A 21632-nucleotide genomic window follows, 5' to 3' on the forward strand; every position below is an offset into this window, starting at 1 on the left:
AAACTGCGGTCGTGTCGCATCAGCGAAACGAAATTGCACTGCGGCGCGCAAATTAGGGACGACGGTGACGCGTTCGGACAAAGCAAGCGGTGTGCGTCCAACGAACGAGACCACACGGTGTACGTGAAAGAAGATGTTCGCCGAGGATAAGGGATCACCAGCTCATTGTGCGGTGCATCGGTGCACGCGACTCTGCACGCAATCGCGAGCGAGCAGAGGCGGAAGCAACGGTAGCTGCGGCTCTCGACGCGCAACCTACCACCGCTGCCGGTGACTCTTATTAGCGGTGAACGTTTACTCGAGGCTCGCAAGCGGAATCGAGGTACACGAGAGCGGGGAAAAACGGAGCTAGCAGGTGAAGAGACGAAGGGATGGTCGGACGAAGAGAACAGGACGAATTCGCAGCGTCTAATTGCTTTCGCACTCGTAACTCTCGTGTCCGCTCGCGAAAAAGCCGAACAGTCTTGGCGCGTGGTCGACAAAATTGCTCTCCGTGCTCGTCGGTCCGTTTATCGAGCAAACGGCGTACAAAGCCTGGCACGTGCTCGTCCGAACGGGGATGCAGCCCCCGGGGAAACGAGCACGCTCGATTGAACTCGATTCCGAGACCGATCTGGCCTCATCCAACGCGCCGAGCTAACTTAAAAAGGGTCAGTCGTGTACGCATCCGTTAATCTCTTCGGTCCTCAAACTTTTCATTTTGGTGAAAAGGATTCACAACTTGCTCGAACCGATAGAATTTCCACGAAACGGAAGCAGCGTCTTCGACGTCGCGCAGTCATCGTCCGAGCGATAATCGTAAAAGGCATCGCTAGCGGGAGATTGTAGTCGCCGAAGAATAATTTTCAACATCCTGGCAGGGACAGAAAAAGGTGTTCGGTCCACGGTCGGCTGGCAGCTATCAGCGTCGCGAGCTCGGTAATGGCGAGCAAACGCGACGAAACAAAACGACCGAGCTGGTATCCAGAAAAAGCCACCGGTAATACCGATGCACCCTTTCGTATCCCGCAGTCCTGAGCTTTCCCCAAAACCCTGATTTACTTCCAAACGAGATATCATGCTCGACAGGAAAGCTGCACCGTGTTTCTCTGAAACGGGACACGAAATAGCTCGACCATCCTTTCTCGCCGCATTTTCCTGGAATCCACCCTTTCTATATATACACCGACCAGGCTGCCCTTGCTCCAGAACGTAATATCGAAATACGGGAAAGGGTTTTCCCGTTTTCCTTCTAAAATTATCGGGATCTCGCGACAATGCGACTCGTGACACGGGGCTTGAGCGATGCATATGGAGCGCAGCAGTCGACGGCGAGTTCTCCTAAAATTATCTCGTTCGCAGGATCGGCGATCCCGTTTTACTAGACTCTTCGACGTATCCCAGCGTGGCCTTTGGGTCGCGTGCCGTTGACGAGGACATTCGACGATGGTCCCTCCGCCGTTCGCTCGGTTTCGTTCCAACTCGCCACTCGGCAAGTTTCGTCTCTCTCGCGTCGGCTTCCTAACACTGTCTGGAAACGACCCTGGCCCCTCAGCAGCTGGGCTACCGCGGCAGCTCGTAACTCTTCTCCGCGAGAGGACGGTAATTTAAAACGTACTATTGCGTCCGCACATGGAAAAGCCGCTAACTGCGTTCGTAACGACCAGACAAACACCGGCAACGCGTCGGAAGCGAAGAGTCGGGGCGGGTTACTCGACTTTGCGTTTCGCGACGTATAAATCCAATTTTCACAGACAACGTGGACTTGTCGTCAATTGTCGATCGATATTCCTAGATTATTCGATTGGAAAGCATCGATTGGAAATTGGAACCAGTGCCGTTCGTACGCTAACCAAATCTCGATTCGCGAGAAGAGGAGTTCCTTGTCAGCGAGGTAGGTTTTTGCGCGCGATCCGGGACACCCCCGTACCGCCGTCGCTTTCATTTGGAGTCTAGACGCGTCCCCCGGACGCTGGGTTCCCGGTATCTCTGATATTTATAATCGCGAAACTCGTCTCGCATTAAAAGGCCCGATTCTCGGATTAGCGGAAGCCAGTTCGGTCTTAGATCTCGCGCGAGTAGACGACCGACACATGTCGTGTCAAAAGGCAGCGCTCCTCCCCCTACGCTCGCTAGCATGCTCGCTCATGCTCGCCCTCTGCTACTCTGGTTCTCTTTATTCCTGATGTTCTTCCGTCCTCGCTGTGCCACGACACGACATCCAGTTTCTTGCGCCACTCGATCTCTGCTTCCCATTTTCTGTTCTCGGCTTTCAAACGTTCCGTAAATATCACGAACGACAACGTTTTCCCGTAGATACTCGGTAACGTTTCGAATCTATCGACATCGCCGGGTCTGTATCTCGCCTAGAGATCTCTAGGATACCTCGAGCTTCCTTTCCAATCGATTCGCCCTTTTACCCTTTTACCAGTCCAACGACATCGCGTTAAACAATTCGATTTGCACAGGGTCGACTCGAATAGCTCCTTCGCTCTCGAGCATCGTCGCGACTGCACGCCTGGTCGAATAATGCGAACGAACGTCGTTGCGGATAGCCCAATTAAGCAAATGACGCGTCCCACGCGCGCCTTTCCTTCTCCCTGTCCTTTCTGCGCGCGATTCCCAGCGTTGATCGGCCGACAACAGATTCCCCGGTCTTTCGCGACAAAATTAATTTCGTTGGAGCGCGCGTTCGCCACGGAGACAAGCCGGAATAATTCAATAAACTGCGCGACGACCAAAGTCTTCGCTTATTTGCGGTCTTCCACCTTTCCTCGACGCGACGCATGACCCTGGAGAGAATGTACAATTACGAAGTTGTTTTTAAATAAACGATTCATTTGGCTGTCAATGGCTACGAGAGTTAACGATTATATGTATTTCAGCCACCTTTTGCGAGGCGATAACCGTTGGTTTTCGACAGCTGTACGGTCGGCACCGATTATATGTAATTTTCGCGAAGAGGCGGCAATGTCCGTGTGCAATGCGATTGCGTCACCTTTGCGGAATTTTGACTCCGCGGAAAAGGGGCAAGACACCGGCGCCAATTGCTGCGCTTGCACCGGTTGATTCGACGGTGCGTTTAAACGCGCGGGCCCTCTTTTCTTCGGTTTGCTCTTTCCCAACGAACAAAGCCGTTGGCGACACCTGCAATCACGGAAGTAGCACAGTGTACACAGTCTTTTCAAGTGCACCTTCGTCCAGGCCGCTGAAAGATCCCAACTCGATAACGGCAACGCGACGTTTGTACGTTCAGCAGAATCCGGCAAACCTGACTCGTCTTGTTACTCGAAGAACGCGTTAACAATGGCAATAAAAGGAAAAAGAGTGTCGGGAAACGATGAGAATTAGTTTAACGAACGAACTGTCTCGACATGCGTTCATCGCGAGAAACGAATTCGATACAAAATAGTGGACTACTTATTCGTACGTATAATAGATACTTTCGGAGTGACAACTTCGACCATTTCGCTCGAAAACGCAGCGTGGATAATTACACTCGACGCTGAGGCGTAAGCCGGTAATGAGCCGAGACCAACGCGAAAGAGACCGCGGCGTTCTACAACCCGTATAACTTGCCCGGCGCGGACGACCGCATCGTGGAATCTGTTCAGACGGGCATTTGCATAAGAGACTTTGACGCGTCAGCTGGTAAAAAGGCTCCGTTGATCGACTCCCGGAGAAAAGTTGAAAACACAAACGAAACCGACATCTCCGGTGTCTTGAAAATCCGTGACCTCGTTCACCCTTCGCGGTAAGAAAAATTACGAGGGGGTTGATACCGACTACCACACGGCGGAGGTAGGGGCGAAACGATCTATAATAGTCGCGCGCGAGTGTCGCAGGAAAGAAGATCGGCTGACAAAGAACGATCGGAGATAATCTCCTTTTGTGACCGCGGGTTCAATCGCGAGACACCTTTGTGCCCGCTGGGACACGAACGCGCCGTGAAGAAAGAAACGAGATTCCAACATTTGTCTCCTCTTTCCGCGCGGATGAACGAGTGGACACGGAGAGGCGGGGGTGGGACGATATTTTACATACATACGAACACGCACGGATACACGTTCCAACCATTCATCGAGGTGTGCGTGTACGTTACACGAATAGGACAGAGAGACGTACGCACGAATGTAAACCGTGAATGAATACGAACGACGCTCACTCGCACCCACATGATTCATTGAAATTCAAATGATATCTCTGACGACTCTCTCTTTTTCTCTCTCACCTCCTGGACCAGTCCGCGTCCAAGGAACGCGACTCTTCGGTTGTGTGAGCGTCTGCGTGTCGGATAGGACGCGACGCGTCTCGTTGTCAGAGACCGGCTGACACCCCATGGAAACTCGCGTGCTTTACATATATGCTTATAGGCCGGTGAAGATATTCATTATAATAGCGAGCACACGGCCCGTGTAATATAATGCTGCTTTGGTATGCTAACCGGGGTCAAAATACATCTCTTCCGACGCCGTCGAGATTCGTGTCGGCCGTTTGTCCTCCGCGCGATGGAGACATCCCCGAATCACAACGCGGACACCCTCAATCGCCTCGTCGAGAAACGGCTACCAGAGCATTGTCCCACGAAGACGAAGAGCAATCGAAGTCGGTTTCGAAAGTACAATCGAGAAGTGCTGCTCCACGGTAAAGGCCAGCCCCTTCGGTAATTTCGATAACGACCACGAAAGGGATGCGAACGAGGGAGAATGCGAACGAACTAAGGAGGGAATGCTCCTTTCAATTGGTTGCTTCTAACGAGCATACGCGTGAGCGCGCGGAAAACGTAGGTAGCTTAATAGCCATATTTACTACAGCCTCATCCAATTATTGGGTAAACACAAACAATCTGCGGATCGATATAGTAGTTCTTCTCTTCTTCTTAGCGAGGAAATACTGGCGCTGGCAGACCGTTTACGGATAAGCGATGCAGGTGTTGTGCGCAAAGTAAGTAGATTAGTCCGACACGTTTCTCAAGCGCGCCATGGCAACTCGCGATCCTGCTTATTCTACCGAATCGTACTCTATCTAAATACGTTGTTTGTTGATCAAAATTTTATCTAGGTAAGAGTTTCGTCCATTTCTCATTCCGCAACGTGACCAGGATTGTCGTCGTCGTCGTCGCTCGGGGATGAGATCTCCTTTTACATCCTTTTGAAGAAACGCACTCTCGAATGCAAGAGAAGGAATTAACAAACCGTTGCACCGATGCGCGAGAAACGAAGGGTGCTACAATGGAACGACACACGCTCGGGCAAATCCACGCTCTGCGAATCCCTCTTTCGTTCAATGATCGTCCCGTTGCACCGTGCTGTAATTGCGCTTCTGCATGCGAGGGCGTGCTAATTGATCGATAAGCGGAAATACGGAGATAACGACCAACGGAAATCCCGGTGACCGAACAAAAATGGAGAATTCACGGGAAGGGTTATTAATCGATACATCGTGACTCCAGCGGAACCTTTTTGAAGACTTGGTCTTCATTCGGTTCGACAAGTATTCGATTGGTGCATAACTATCCGTTGTTTTTTTTTTTTTTTTTTTCTTAAATTTTATTATGAGAAAAGAAACATAAAACATATTGTCTTTCACGACAAAAATTCTGTGGAATTTTTACGTTTCTTTATTCATAATAAAATTGAAAAAAAAAAACGGCGGATAATTATATACCAATATAACTACATTCTCGAGAATGAAACGAATAATTTTCCTTACTTTCAGTTATCAATCTACATCCAACCGTTTATCGGGTTCGTTTCGCAAAAACTGGCCTATCCATTACCGATAGAAATTACACGTAATTTTGATTATTGCGCTCCGATGCACGTGTTCTACCCACCGATTATAAAATATTCGATAGGTGAGCGTATATCGTGCAACGTACATTTATATGCTACTTTTGCGCGCAGGCGCTTCTCGTATCGCAAAGACATCGAAACACGAACGGCTTTGTTTGGCGATCGAGCAGAGGAAAACAATTCCTAATATTATCGTTATTCCACGTTTGCGTGCAACGATTTCGTACACCGGGCTGTCCGTTGCTCGACATGGACGACATGGAACCAATAATTATACGAATAATTGTTTCAAGTTAACTACACCGAAACGTTTTTCAAAACCAAGGCAATCTTTGTTCATTCAATCAACGAATGAGGAGCTCTGGAGGCTCGAAGCTGAAGCTTGGTTAGCTCGACGGTGCATCCACCCCTGAACCCAAGCCGACTTAACGATAATGCATTTGCATAATCACGGTGATAACACGCGGTGGACCCACAGCGCGCATCCTACGGTACACAGAGGCTACGTCGCAAGAACGCGAGCAGTCCGAACGTATCGTGACGCGTAACGAGACCGTACGCGAGGAAGGAAGACTGCGCTCGTGGGTGTGCACTTCACTCGGTAGAAGTGCGCACCAACACAGGCGCGAAACGGTGCAAAGAATCGGGCGTACACGCGTGTATGGAAACGAAATACCCCGCAATTTGCAGGTTTACGAGTTATTTCGCAATGGCTGCAAAGTATAGTGCTACAGTATTATACTGGCCCTGGTAGCCCGAGTGCACGGTCAGTGAACGGTGTTGCAAGGAGGGATGATGCGCGTAAGGATACGTGTAGGTGTGTACTTAGAATGGCTCGTAGCTTCAACGAGGAGACGAGCCAAGCAGCGTCTTGCCGTACACTGGTAGCAACTTTGTGTACGATAGACGCACCACCGCTATTTTATCGAAACGCGGACTTTCGTCTTCGTTGCCAACGCGAGAGAGCCACAAGACATACCCCGGCCCGGTACCCTATTTCGAGAAAACAACCGTCGGGCCGTAAACTCCGCGAAGGCAGAGTAGTTTCATCGCGGCGCGTTAGCGTCTAGTTCTCGACGAAAAGAAACTAGAAATCGGTGGCCCGTAAAGTCGTCGTTGATCCCCGATAGGAGAAATCGCATAATGTGTGACGCAAATTTTAATATCCGGCATTAGTGTTCGCGACAAATGCAACGGTGCACTCGTGCGAGGCGATTACGCGGCGAAATCGAAATAAAATATTCCTATAGACGGGAATCGCGATAAACGCGGTCGCAAGAACGTTGCCCGCTTTTATCGTCGCGAAATAATTTGCATCGTTCCATATTCCTATCGTCAACCGATAAAGGCGGTCGCGGTGTCGGCCATAGGTTCGCACGGCCGAGAACCTTTCGAATCGATCTAGAAAGGAGGGACACGGAGGTTCGCGCGCGATGTTATATTCGTTGCACGAGAGATCCGTGAACGTCGAGCCGCATCAGCTCGAAAAACGGCCAAAGATTCCGAGGGAGAGGGGCAAGGAACCACCATCTCCGCGAAGAGGAAAGATTAAAGACCCAGCAAGTACGCCCCCACCGGAATGATGGATGCGATCCGTGAGACGCGGGCGCCGCTCTTCGAGTAGGTGGAGACTTCCATTTTCATTCCTACGCTTGTTCCTTCCTCTCCCTACCGTCGCTGCTTCGCGTTCTCTCGCGTCTCTACGCTTTAATCAGCGATGCGCCTCGCGCAGACTCGACTCGTCTCTGACATCGAACTGCCAGACTTGGCTTGTCTCGCGACACTCCGGGTTGGTACCTTCATGTCGTCTAAAGCTTTATCGTCTGCAGTTTCACCGGTAAAAAAAGAACCCAAGAATAAACATCCTTGCAACGTATAGGATTGGAATTGAACGGGGACTCCTGGACAATCCATAGCTGTGTCCGATCTAGACGTCCTCGAAGGACCTGTGTTGTTATTCTTCCTCGCGATCGAAAGATAGACGGTTAGAAAGATAGAAAGAGCCTTCGCCCAGGCATCATTCAGCGAAGGTTTGTCGCGAGTGGTGGAGGAGTATCGGCGGACCGTGCGCGCGCGAATAACAATCTAAATGGTAATCCAATACCACACCCTCTTTGCAAAAACTGAAAACCACCGGCTGGTAGCTTGGACTCGGCTGACCGGGTCGACAGGTCTCGCAAAAATCTCCGCGCAAGTTGAGGGCACGACCAGATGAGACAAAAAGCATTAACAAGGCTGCGATGCGCGTCCGGCTAATTCCATAACTCCGTTCAGCCCCTCTCTACCTCGTCCATGCATCGCCATGCTTTCTATTCGTGTAACGCTTGCTATACCATCTTTTTCTCCCTTCGTTTCATCCTTTCACCCTTTCCGCTACTTTTCTCTATCCTTCGCGTTTCGCCCCCGGACTCCTATTCTTCCACCCTCTCTCGATCCCCTCCGTGTCAGCGAACGTTTCGTTCTTCTTGCTCGTGAAGGAACGCCGTCGACGAACCCGGTGTTCGGGGACGGCCGGTCGGGTAATTATCTCCCGGCCGTGTAAAAATAATAATTAACTCCCATCGTTGCATTAATTAAAGCCCCCACTACGCAGGAAAGCTTTCCCGCTACCTCTTCCTCCGGCACGAGAACGTTCGCCGCCCGTAATTACGCGTCCCTTATGGCACTAACCACTGTCCCACAAAGGGCGACCGCTTTACACGCCCACGTCACTCGTGCGCACTCCTCGTCTCTACGTGTCTCGCGGGAGACCGACGTTTTAGGCTTCGCGCATTTCGTTCCACGCGAAATCGGCCACTCCTTGGTGCAACCTTTCGGATTCTTTATCTTTCTTTCGAAAAATTGTACTCGGATCTATTCGATAAATCGTTATCGTTCGTTTAAACAAATAAACGACTACGAGCAGCGGCATTCACCGACTGCATTCGCGAGTAACCTGGTAAAAGAGAGCAACGGACATAGATTTATACGGAGAGCTAGGTACTTGCCTGACGCACCTGTTTGAACTGCTCTTCGAAGCTCCAGCTGGTCTGCTGCTGGTGATTCGTTCCTGTCGAGTTGTTCTGCGAATGATTGCTACCCTCCCGAGGTTCGCCGCCGTTTCGCGCGCTGCCTTGCGACGATTCGCTGGAATGCGAGCTAGCCGACGATGTCATCTGATTTCCTATACCACCGCCGATGCCTGACTGAGAATGACTGTTCTGCGTGTGATGCTGTGGCGTTAGAAACGCAGCTGGCGGTGGAAACGAGAACGGCAGGTTAAATCCACTGCCTCCCATTGCCGCTTGTAGCGCTTCCAGGCCGCTCTTGTTGTTCAACGTGTCTACGTCGCTTTGCTGCGAAAAACGATCGCGTTGGAAAATACAAATTTTAGGTACCGAACACCATCTCTGTACAGGTGAAAAGTTTAGTTGTTTTCCTCGAGCAAAATGAGTACAAAAAGAATGATATAAAAAGAATTTAAGAATTCAGCGAAACAACTATAGTAGCGCGGGGTTGCGACAGTCTCTCACGATTTTCAAGACTTTACGTCACCCGGTGTACATTTTTCCTTCGTTTTCAGGCCAACGAACGTTTAATTTTCTCTTGACCAAGTTTTAGCACGAATTACCGAAGATAATAGCTCGACGCCGCGGCGCCTTTCAACCATCGATTATCCTGTTTCTCTATCTACTCGCGTTTAAACTTTTTCCTCGAAAAACGATTCGCGACGTTCGTCGAGTGCCGCCGAAAATTAAACGAACTGTAAAAAAAAAAAACAATGAAATCTCTTCTCTCACTGACCTCCATTTTAAGCTTCGCCAGAAAGTGCGGATGGTGCGTGCTCATCAGACTGTTCAAGTGCGTTAATGGAGTAGGTGTACCAGCCGGCACGGATGCATTGTCCGACGAAGAGTGTGTGTTGCCCTGAAGTGGCTGCTGAGGTAATTCCTCTCCACTCTCTTCATCCTGCAGGTCTGGATCCGACAAATCCTCCTCCTGATGCGACTGAAAATAGATCGACCGTTCTGGTTAGTTTGGTTGTCGCAACATAATACACTCGCGGAAAGGTAATAACCCTGCCTCGAATAAATTTCAACATTATTCCGTATTCGTTCGGGTTGAAAGAAACCCTGGGAACATTGTTACGCGATATCAACGGTTCAGGTGCAATCGTGTGGGTAATGAGGGCAGATATCGAAGCATTAAACATTAATTAGGAAAATGGCGAATGAGGCGTGTTATATACGGTAAGATAGCCGCTATCGTGCAGCATTATTATGCTACGGGTGTCATAAGTGTTTTACGGCTATGCCCGTGTTGCACCGGTGCCGAGATAAAACTACACAATGTGACAGTACTGTGAACGGAAGTGGACGTCGTAAACGGCACGGAAAAAACGGATGTTCCGTCGTCTCCGTCGGTAATCCATTCCGTTTCGTAATTGCCTCATACTTTATCGCAATGCCCAGACGAATATGGATGGATAATTATTTTTCTAACCGATACCCCGTTTCTTTCTCGTCCATCGACTAATTCGTTTCCCAGCAGCGTGAACTGTTGCTTTGGTTTTCAAAATTGCCGTTATCGCGAAACAGACAATTCCTTTCTCACGATCGTATCGCGAAACGTAATTATTTATGACCGTTTTCTGCGGACAGAGCGAACGCGGCCGCCCAAGACCGCGGACCGTACCCGATAACCGTACGCGGTCTTGACATATCTGTTACCACTTTCCAGACATCTCGTCTCGCATCAGAGACAACGATTGAGACCGTTGCAAATGCTTCCCAGAAACTTGAAAATTATCCGACGAACTTCACCCCTAAACGTTCCCGCCCGTCCAACTACTTTTCCAGGTGACCGAGGAAACAGAATTCGAGGGGCGTTCACCGGACTCGCCAAGGTGTGCCCTCTTTATCTACGACGCCAACATGCAAATAGATTCATCGAATTCTTGGGTGTATTCAAATGTCGCGGCGAGCATCTACCTGAAAAGGGCGGACTTGGATAAATATATACCTATCGGATGCAGGTGCCGCGCGGAGGGTTTAAACGATGGTTTCGATCGAAAATGGAATTGTGATCAACGAGAGAGGGAAAAAGAAACGAGGTACAAGGACGGTCCCTCTGTCGGCATTTCGAGCACGTGCGATAATATTGACCATTCGCGATGGTCAACGATGGGCAATCGGTCACGATAGATGGAATCCTAATCAAACACGGAACAAGTTAGTTTCTAGGATTCCGATCCATCGACCATTCGGTCATTAAAGGAATAAAGAGTTTGTTTTACACGGCGTGATAAGTATTTGACCGCGATTTCTCGATGCTGCGCATCGTCAACCTTGGGATCTAGCCAGGTTTCGAACTTATGAATGCTCGCGGTTTAACGGCACAGGGGATATTAATTACATATTCAGCAGATCCTGAAGCAAAACTGTCGCGACCCACATGCGGGTCAGCGGACGACGTACGCGTTGCCGTTTGCTGTCTTTGTATATACGGATAGTCAACGTCAAGAGTTTCTTTCTGATAAGACATCGTGAAAGTTTCTCGGAAAGGGGTCCAACGTAACCGGCCATTTCGCCAAAGATACGCCCGTAGAAAGTTTGACTCGAGAGTAAGAGACAAGCATGAAAATGAATTACGACAGTTAACGCTCTCGCATCGGTATTCCCGACACGCGCGAGCACGCGGGACTACAAATCATATGATTGAAGAGGTCCCAGGGTGCTCGAGGATGGTGCCGTCATTACGATAATCATGGCAGGGGCGATCGAGGTGCTATTGTTCTAACACGGCCCGACTGTGCGCGCGTAGGTGTTTCAATCCCTGGCTGAGGACCATGAAGGGAACCATGAAGGGAACACAGTCGCATCCGAACGGGATGCATTTCGTACAACGTAACCCACATTTATCGCCTTTTTTTTTTTATTTTCTCGACCGTCGAATACAATGCGTGTATGCGTGTCTACGTTGGCCTCTGTTTTGCTACATATCTCAGGAGTGGCTAATCAGAAGATTTGGCACGATTGTGTCTCAATCATTGTTTTCGACCAACAGTCGCTATATTTTGCGAAGACTAACTTTTTCTTTTTTTAACAGAAAGGGATGTGTCTGCTCGCGACACATTTCGCTACGCGTTTCGCTGAAAGACTTTCTTTAAGAGGAACAAACAGTCGATTCGACGATTTATCCTCTCCACCTTTGTCTCTCTTCCTCGTTCGCGATGCGCGTTCGAGATGAACGGAATAAATCAATAGAGAGCGCGCCGAGAGACCAAACGGTCCTCGCTTAAGCTGTACCACCCAAAGCTTCAGGTAAAACTGTTACCCTGGGCAAACAAGTGGGCGCGGCCAGTTCCTCGGGAAGAAGAATCACTCCCACGTTTCTGTCACCGGGAATACCTGTAGGTGATTGTGTCCCTGCATAATTCGTAGGTTCGCCTACCGAAAACACGTTCCGGGCCACTCGTGTACCCTCGTGGGCAGTTAATCGAATCACAAGAGCCTCGTTCACGCATTCAACGCCGCATCGACCGATCGTTTGCTTTATTGGCCGCAAATGTAAACACCTGTACTTCGCGATGCATCCAAAAGAACGTTCGTCGACGTTCGGACGACTAAATATCAACGATTCTTTTTATTTTTTTAAAATAGCAGCAACGTTGACAGATCTGTATCTAAATGGTACACCCTGTACAGACCGAGACGTCCCCGTGAAGTTGTCCCTCGGTCTCATGAAGACGTTTTAACGAGATTTAATATATCCTAGGCACGACAATAGCTAAATTTACCGGAGGCCAGACCGCGGCGCGTTATCCCTTTCGAGCCACGGCAGATAACCGTGAGCTCGTCGTGATTTATCGCCGCGCCGTCGCTGTACGATTGTTTTGTTGTTTATACCTTATAGTTTGCACGGTTCGCGGGTGTAACCGTGTCTCCGTTAACAAAGCCTCTCGCGACCGTGTCCTCGTACGTACGCGTGTCCACTCGCACCCCAACCAGTAAATCATCGCCTAAACGCTCGAGGCGTTGCAGACGGTACGCGTCGCTAAATTTTCTAATTATTATCACGGCTCATCGAGAACTGCTAATCGTCGCCAAGCTTATCTATTTGGTAGAAATTTGTAGCTTCATCTATTATTTAACACTATGCCGCGTATCAAATCGAGATTTTTTTCGTTTGGCACCGGTAGGATCGATTGATTGTTTTCGCGTGGCGTGACAGTGGTGCCACCGGACGGCACAGTGTTTTTACGTAATAAATTTGCGAACAAAAATAAGTAAGCAAATGGAAAAGATCAGTTTTAAACACGTGCCATTTTAAAGTCTCATCTGCGAAGGGTTGAAGGTTTTAATTTTCTCGTCGGACGCGGTGAATTAATTCTCGAGACATCTGTCGACTTATTGCGGTTTCGCGAGGTGACAGAAAATGGCGACGCGAAGGAACACGGGAAACGGTTTAAGATGAAGAAGGACGGAATCACGCGGTTCGGCGAGCAAACGAAGATGAAAGAACAACCGTGGAGGCGTGTCGCTTCGCTGTGCAGCAACGCGACGAGATTAAACGGAGGTTAAAGGCTCGAGAAGCTAAAGGCTATAGTCTCGCCTCGAGGCTCGTGGGTGTCTTCGTGACGAAGTGCCGGGTGCAAGCTGATGCACGGAGGGGGGTCGAAAAATGAAGAAACAGTACGATTCCAGGCGTATTACACGGACGATTAATTTGCGAGCCGCTGCGAGATATATCGCCCAGCTAGAACATCGCGTCGTGTGATTCCTCGATTATTCAAACCGGCCACCTCGATGATTTCCATTCCGTGTCTTGCGATGTGAATTATCGCTCGTTAAACGACCGGGTGCGCGCTTTTCAAATTAAAACACTGTTGCGTAAATTTGTTTTCTGTATCGACTGTTTGCCGAACCACGTCGCACCCGCGCTCCAGAAGCGACACAGCTAAAAATCCCCAAGTCCTCGAGCGAGTTGTGCAGTTTCGGAATTTAACGTTTAAAATATTTTTACAAGCGACAGAATTACGGAAACAAACTGTAAACGCAACTGTGTACACGATGATTAATCGCGGACAAGGAAAAAATGTAAATACTGCCGGTATCGCGAAAAACAAGGTTGAATACACGAATGTAGGCCTTGACACGTCCTGCTGACATTATTTTCATGCTATTTAATGACGCGCAACGACGAAGTTTGCGCGAATATCGAAAACATACGAGACGAGGTTTTCGTGTACGCGTCGCGGTCGTATCGAAAGGGGAGTAAAGGGAGAGCAGCGATTTAATGAATGGCCCGGCGTTCATCGACGCGCAATAAAAATGAAAGTTTAAGTATCTACACGAGTTCCGTTGGGATCCCCTGCGGTGCTCCCACGTAGAGATCACGGCTTCATCACCAGATATCTTTCTCCCTTGTGTACGTACACGCAACGAGTACCCGTGTACTCGTGCGGTCGTGAAATAAATTCATAAGTGGTCGATGATAAACAGCTACGAATCGAAGTCGTTTTGGCAGATCGATCGATTTAGATTGAGAGATTACCCCTGGCGGTCACCGTCGTGCCAGAGACGAGCGAGTCCGAGGGGGGAGGGGTTGATTTATCGACACGGCCAGGGCTTTTGTCAGGTATATAAATTCATTGACCATCGGAATCGTCATCGCTGTAATCGCCTTTATTTATCAATATCGCCGGGAAGGCGCATCGATCAAACCTGTCTATTTAGGTGAAGCTTCCTACGGGACACTTGGTCGAGGAACATCGTCGCGATACCTGAACGGCAGAACCGATCAAAACGCAACACCCTCGATCCGTTCGTGCGCATTTCCGACCAGACATTCGCGTGACTCGGTTTACGAACGATCACGATTCTCTCGATCTCAGCCGGCCTCCGAGTAACCGAAGGATCTTAGGATCGATCGTAAACCGCGCGCGCCGGCTACGGTCTACGGTCCCCGCCTTCTGCGAGGCAGCAGTCCGTTCCACGTGTTTGCCAGATTCGAGATCTCGAACCTCTCACGGCAGGCACGAGAATTATTTTTATCAATCTGCTCTTATGCAACCTCCCTCGCCCTTGGCAGGGGGCACATCCAAAAGAAACCAAGTTTTCGAGCCTACGAAGACGGTGGAAGACATTCGATAGCTAGCTGTACGATACCAAAAATAAGTGTCCAACATTCGCTGTGTAAAACAGACGCCAACTGGCATTTTGAATGATCGTGCGACACCTCTTGATCTAACAATAACAAGTGATGAACCGAAACGAAAAACTGTCACGGTGGAAGCGTTCGTTATCATCTTCTTGCGTTTACCGAGCTTTCGAGGCCGCGTGAAAAGCCGTCTACCGATCGGCGGCACGTCAGGGGGAGAGCTTATACGGTATCCCAGGCTCCGAGGGCGGTCCGCAAGATCAAGTTCGGGGAAAAGGGTCCCCATCGCGAGAGCCATATTTATAACCGTGGCGCATTTCGTGTAAAGTAAATCGGAGACGCGGTGGAAAGACGGACGGACGATGGCTGCTCCGCCAGATTTAATTAATGACCCGCCGAGTTTGATCTGCCGCTACAAAGACCGAAGGCAAGAGCCCGATATCTTTTTCTCCTTGTCCCTCTTGTTCTGCCCTCCACCCGCCTGCTAAGCTCAGCCTCCGAGTCCGTCGCGAGAGCGAGCAGGAGAGCAGAGAGCAACGTTTATTTCGGTCTTGGAGCAAGCATACGCGAGAAAGGGCGACCTCGGCTCCTTCCATCTCTCTTATTGTTGTTCGAAAGCGCCACGGCCGCGTCTCGATGGTCCTGCCTTTCGACCCTTTTACCGTTTTATTACGCTGGCTCCCCGCACGCGGAACGCCGCCCGACAAATTGCGCGACCAACTTCTAAGCTGAAACTCGACTCTCGTTCCGACCAAGCTTCACCCCACCGAGAATATCGGCAACAATGTGAAACAATTCCCCGTCGTTGGCAACTTCTCTCAACAGTCCCGGCCGTCCAAGTGTTAAGATCGGTGAAATAAGTTTACCCCAAGCAGTAAACACGGTAAACACGAAGACGGCAACGGCCGCCTAGACGAAAGGCCTCTGGTACCATGTATGTAGTTATTTCGAACTTGACCCACATTACCATTCCCACCTTCCTCGAGAACCGCGCTTTGACGGATAGAGACTCAGTCAACCCGACGGACCTGTTCGTCTTTTATTTTCCTCACCAGCGAAGGTGTCGAAAGAAGCAGATTGATCGAGCATGGTCGAGCGCGCGAGACGCGTCTTCATTTCTACGCGGAACCGACTCACGATACGTGCAAGATTTCATGTAGGTATCCCGGTAGATTGATCCCATTTATTCGCAGCTTCTAGCAAGAGATACTTTGTTGTCGTCGAAGGTGCAACGAGTGCGCGCACCGTACACTCTTCCACGATTGACGAGCCACGATGGAAGGCATTTCTCGAGGTTGGACCGCGCGAAGGAGGACGAGCGAAGCAATAATTGTCATCTAAATCCAAGAAGCACGTTCATGCGAATTCCGCGGAGGAAGAGCGCGAGGAGGACGCGAGTTTCGAGGGGGGAGGGTGTGACGTGTTGGCCGCCGAGGGGGAGGGTGGGTATAGAGCAATATTAATAGCGTGGGTGGTGGCGGAGCGTCGTGAGGAGATATTGTTAGAACTTTGGGGCTGCGTTACGCGGTCCAGAGGGGACCTCCTTGCTAATGGGGTTTTAATGACGGCCAGCTGTCCGTCCGTCACACACTTTTAGACAACTATTCGGTATTTCTGTATCGCCATCTCTCGATCCGATTTCTCGACCGGCTACTCGACAGATCGGCGGCCCTCTCGCGCCACCGTCGATCCAACGGAAGCTTCTCGAGAAAGGAGAGTCGGGCTCGACAAACGTCGTTTCGTTTTCGACTCGATCCGCGACAATGACGAATTCGTACTCTCGATTCATTTATCGGGTATTGTCGCGGCACGATATTCTACTCTCCGTTACGCGAGCTTTATTTATAACGCGGCCCGCGCATACATCCAGCAGGGTTTCCTCCTAAAACAGAAAGGTTTTTTCGAGCTCGAGATTTATAAATAACAAGTTAACGAATGAATAACTAATATTCAATAATCGAGAGTAAAATGCACCGACTACCGTTTCCAGTGATTCGTCGATCGAGCTTGGACAAAGTCGCTCGCGTAGACCTTGAAATTTTTCAAGAATCCTCGAGACCCTTGGCTACCTGAAGGACTAATTACGCTTGGCCCAACGGTTCCAAGTATGCCCAAACGATGACTCACATCCAGTGGATTCCCTTTCCCTTTCACTAGTTTCTTATAACGTCGACGTTTCCCATCGATGTATGTAGCCCGGTTTACCCACAAATCGCGATCGTAGCTTTGTTTGTTTTAGCGATGAACGGCTCCGGGAAGGCCGGAAACGAAGGTCGAGGGGATGGAAAATATAAGATTTCCTAGAGTATGCACGGAATGTCCATTAGAGCGAAATGGTCGGACCACCCTTGTCTTATCTCGTCCAGGCCGTTCGCATATATCACGAATCGCCGATTAAGATGGCGACGGGAAAAGCACTCGGTCGAGGCAACGTGATTTCTGTTTTATCTCGGAATGCGTTCACGTTGCAGGAAAAAATATTGAAATATAGAAATTATAGAGCTAAGGAACGATTCGTTAGCGCGTAGAACGAACGTCTTGTAGAAACCATCCTACGGTTCGAATAAACGGGAAATCCCGAAAATCTATTGTCAACGAACCGGGAGCCCACCATCTGTCGACCACATGATCGGCTCGCTCGCTCTTCGTGTCCCTCTCCCAGTCTCCTCTGTCCTAATCCCCGATTTTCCTTCCGCGAAAGCGTCTGTCTTAGACCATAACCTAGAATAAGACCGAGATGCTTGCGGGCTCTCCCTACTCGGCCCTCGTAAGAATGGAACGAATCGCTGGAAAGCCGTTCGAGGAATTTAACCAGCTTACCGCAGCTACGTAAGTAGTTGCCGTTGGATTTGCCCATTGTTTTTCGACGATTCGTCGAATCGCGCGCAATCTTTTGTTTCGTTGATCGACAAATATTTGATATTCGGGTACCGATTGTTCTTCGGCCGAAGACAGCGTGTAAATACACGTGTAACGCTCCACCCTGCGACAAGGAATAAAGACTCGCTTAACAATGATACGCCGCGGTGGCCACCCGAACGCGTAATCTTCGCATTTATCATCGGTACGAAAATAAAGTAAAAATGCTGTCGAGCGAAAAGTAAGATCGATTGCCGCGTCGACCCCGAGACGACGACGACCAGGACGTCGCGCGTTCTGAAATAATGCCAACGACATTGGATATCAGAGGAATTTTTAACGAACACCCACGAGGCCTATGCCCCACGCTCTTCCCATCTCCCCGAAGGGTACGACGAAATCGAGGCTGTTGGTTCGTTAAAGTACGACCGTCTTTCGACGTTTCTACTCCAAATTTCTTGGACTCAGAATAGGAATGAAATTGATTTCTCTTTCGAGAATACAAACTGAAAACGCGCGGAGGAGGGACACCCTGGCTGTCCAGTCTTAAGTGTTCCCGGTGTAATTTTTCCTACTTATCGGCGGCACATTCTCAGATAAGAGAAACACCGTCGACAAGCAACATTTTCCACTCGACTCACCGGAAAACATCCTGGAAGGAGCCAACAGAGACTACCACCTCTGCGATGTTTATATTTCTTATTTTACGACAGATAGAAATTGGAGTAACGAATCTTCTACTTGAATCGAAAAAAAGACAGAGAATAATAACCTTTGTAAAGAGACAAATAAAAAAACATTGGGCACGTTGCGATTAATATATTTTCCTAACGCTCCTTGCGACGAATTTTCCAACGAGAACTGGAGCGCGAGAGGACACCAGATGCTCGTGGAAGGAAATAGCCTTGACTTTGGAACGTGGCAGCGTTAGAAGAGAAACGCGTGCCCGCTGCATGTGTTTCGAACTATCTGAAATCGTTATGCGATTTCCGCGCTGCAGGGATAGAACAACATTCTCGCGTAGATTCTTGCTACACGTTAGTTCTATTCGTCATCTACTATTATTCTAGCACTAGTGGCGATTTAGTGGCAAGAAGGGCGCAGAAACTTGTTACGACTACGTTATCTCGATCGACTACGATCGACTACCGATACGTTTCCGAAGCAACGATCAGTTTTCCTCTTCTCGACTTTCTTCGATCGGCTGAATTGAAAGAAGACAGCCTACTTTGAATTCCCCATCTTAGATTTCACGGAATACAATCGCGCCTGAATAAGATGGACAGTTTGAGGCTGGATTCCTGGCTGCGCGCAATTTACGACGCGACAGAACATCGCCGTATCTCTCGCGGTCGATCACGGAAGTTGCACAACCCCTCGGACAGCAGTAAATACAATTTAACGAGTTTGGCGCTTCCGCCGTGCAACGGGGCCATCGTTGCAACGTTTCTAATAATTTCACGTCGATCTCACTTCGCGATTCCATCACCCGAACGATCATTAATAATTATTCGCGGTCATTTGGAGCCACGTTGTTCTCTAGTGCTATCGAAACGAACCCTTTCCACCTTGGGCACTCGTAATTCTGTGACAAGGACCTAAAACCAAGGTAAAAACGAAGAAATAATTCTCGAGCTTGAACACGGATCGAACGACTAAACACTCGCGCGATGAATCGAAAATCGAGGAGGGCAGGGTGCGAAATAGTTAGCGTGATGCAAGGTCACCGCGAGGGAACAAGGGGAGAGGACCAAGAGGAAAACTAAAAGGCGACTCAACGACGACGACGATAGCCGATCGCGTGTCCGGGACGAAAGAACGGGAGCCGACAGTGGCTCTTTTGGCTCCTTGAATGAATAATCGGTCAGTGGTTACCCGCTCGGATACACACGGAAATCCAATCGGGGCTGAAATTACGCCTTCGCGTAACCGTTTATTTAACGTTAATTTAATGATACACGAGCGCCCCGACAAAACGACTATTTCGCGCGGGACTGGCCCCCGTTCGCGGAAGGATCTCTTTGATACCGTGGAATTTTCGGTAGAAACGCCTCGAGCCAGGCCTAGACGAGACCGTCTCGGAGATGGTACACGAAAGGATTCGACCGCGAACAATTGAACGTACAAATTCACGGTGGTTCGATAACGTTCGACTCCTTCGATCGCCATCGTCGCTGGGAGCAGATCTCGCGGTGGATCGCGCGAAAAACGAAACGATCGCGCAACTTGGCAAACGATTCTAAGGTGTAATCGTTTGTAGTTCGTCCGGTGCGGCTTTCATCGCGATTTTCGAGAGACAAATGCACCGTTTGAGACGTGGCTCGATAAAGGACGACCGTTTCGAGAGATCGCATCAGGCGTGACGGCCGCAGGCACCACGAACGAGACAGTCGAACGAGAAGGGAGAAAAAAGAAGCAGCGCGGAGGGCCCCTGCACAACCTGGACAGCGAACCCATCGCGTTCGAGGCTTTTCGACTAACGCAATAAAGCTGCGCGCGATAATATTGCGAATAATAAATATCGGGATGTAAATCCGTTGGCAAAGGTAACGTCGGGCATAAATCAACGGCGGCGGTGAGGCGAGAGGGCGACGCGGGACGGTCGGTCGGTCGCGTCCGTCCATCCGTTTTGTACCCTCGTAGAATCGCGTCGTAAACTCGTCAAACTCGCCTCGCGAAATAGCATTAACTACCGGGATAATACAATCGTCTTTCGCGTATGTGCGGCCGCGAATGGAGCTGGAAAGAGATCGTGCCGATCCGTGGTTCGGCCGGGGGCACGAAAAATGCCCAGCCCGAACCGGAGTTCCTTAAACTACGCCTGCGACCCCTCGGGCCCTTAAATTGCGTGGAACGTACGGTGCACGTCGGTATGCGAATGCGAATGCGACAAAGGTAATGGATATTCGAGGAAGAATCGTCGATCCGAGAGCATGCACGACACAGCTTTCGCAAGCGAATTTTCCTCTCGACTTTTCACGCCTGGAACCAAGGGATAGCTTCCCACCGTGGATCGACCCACTCCCGAGAAGAATCTTAGATTACAGGTATCGCTTCGACAAAAAAATGTTAATTAATCCAATTATCGGGTATGCTGTAACCTAAACACGAGATCAAAGACGATCCTAGTGTAGGTTGCTGTACATATACGTAGTCTACCACCAACGTTTCAGCCACTTCTGCAGTCACGCAATGTCTCGATAAAATTCGTGGAATAACTTTATACGGCTCTTTAACCTTGCGCTCGTCTCGTGAGACCGGTTCATCACGGATCGAATATCAACTATGCATCGAAGCAACGAGAGAATTATGATATCCCGCACGCCATTCGTGTACCGAATATCATCTATGTTTATTTCTTTCTACAAAACTCGAGTAAAGTAGACACCCGCGACCCTTGGAACGACCGATTTCGATGGTCTCGCGACCCGATGGAAAAAGAAGTTTCGTGGCTCGTTTAGTACGAACGAATCGAATGAAACGGGACACCGTACATAAATCGCGGGTTGTAACGCGTTGAATCAGTGTTATGGGGCTGCTACCGAGGTGGTCCTTCCAGTCCGCCGAGCTTAGTAGCGGCTTCGAGAAGACCGCGTAAAGGCGTGTTTATAATAAAGCATGCCAGCGCGGTGGCTGCGAGTCCGTAAACTATGTTTCATTCGGAGCCACGCGGAGATACGCGAGAAAGCGAGAGAGAGGTGACATATTGGCCTGTAAAAGCTTCCAGGGTGCTGTTGACATTGCCACGTCAAACACGAACCGCGTACCCGTATTTACGTGGATGGATGTAGAACGTCGAGACAAACTGGCCGCTGCTATTTTAACGATGAAAGTATTCGAGGAGGAGTAATTGAGAGG

The 21632-nt window shown here is 49.6% G+C and overlaps 1 protein-coding gene across 3 annotated transcripts in view; it reads right to left on the bottom strand.

The window, feature by feature from the left end:
• The window catches only part of LOC128874476 (protein dead ringer homolog), an 82326-nt gene that overhangs the window by 42308 nt on the left and 18386 nt on the right, over nt 1-21632 (bottom strand). The window contains exons 2-3 of one of the 3 annotated variants that reach the window (XM_054119311.1): nt 9558-9761; nt 8771-9109 (exon numbers count right to left, since the gene is read on the bottom strand). In XM_054119311.1, coding sequence (XP_053975286.1) covers nt 8771-9109; nt 9558-9761 — 543 coding nt within the window. Of the gene's footprint in view, nt 1-8761; nt 9110-9557; nt 9762-21632 lie in introns of all 3 variants that reach the window. The other 2 variants (XM_054119310.1, XM_054119312.1) reach the window with 2 other exon arrangements.

Source organism: Hylaeus volcanicus, chromosome 3 (genome assembly GCF_026283585.1).
Source record: "Hylaeus volcanicus isolate JK05 chromosome 3, UHH_iyHylVolc1.0_haploid, whole genome shotgun sequence".
In the NCBI taxonomy this organism is placed as follows: domain Eukaryota; kingdom Metazoa; phylum Arthropoda; class Insecta; order Hymenoptera; family Colletidae; genus Hylaeus; species Hylaeus volcanicus.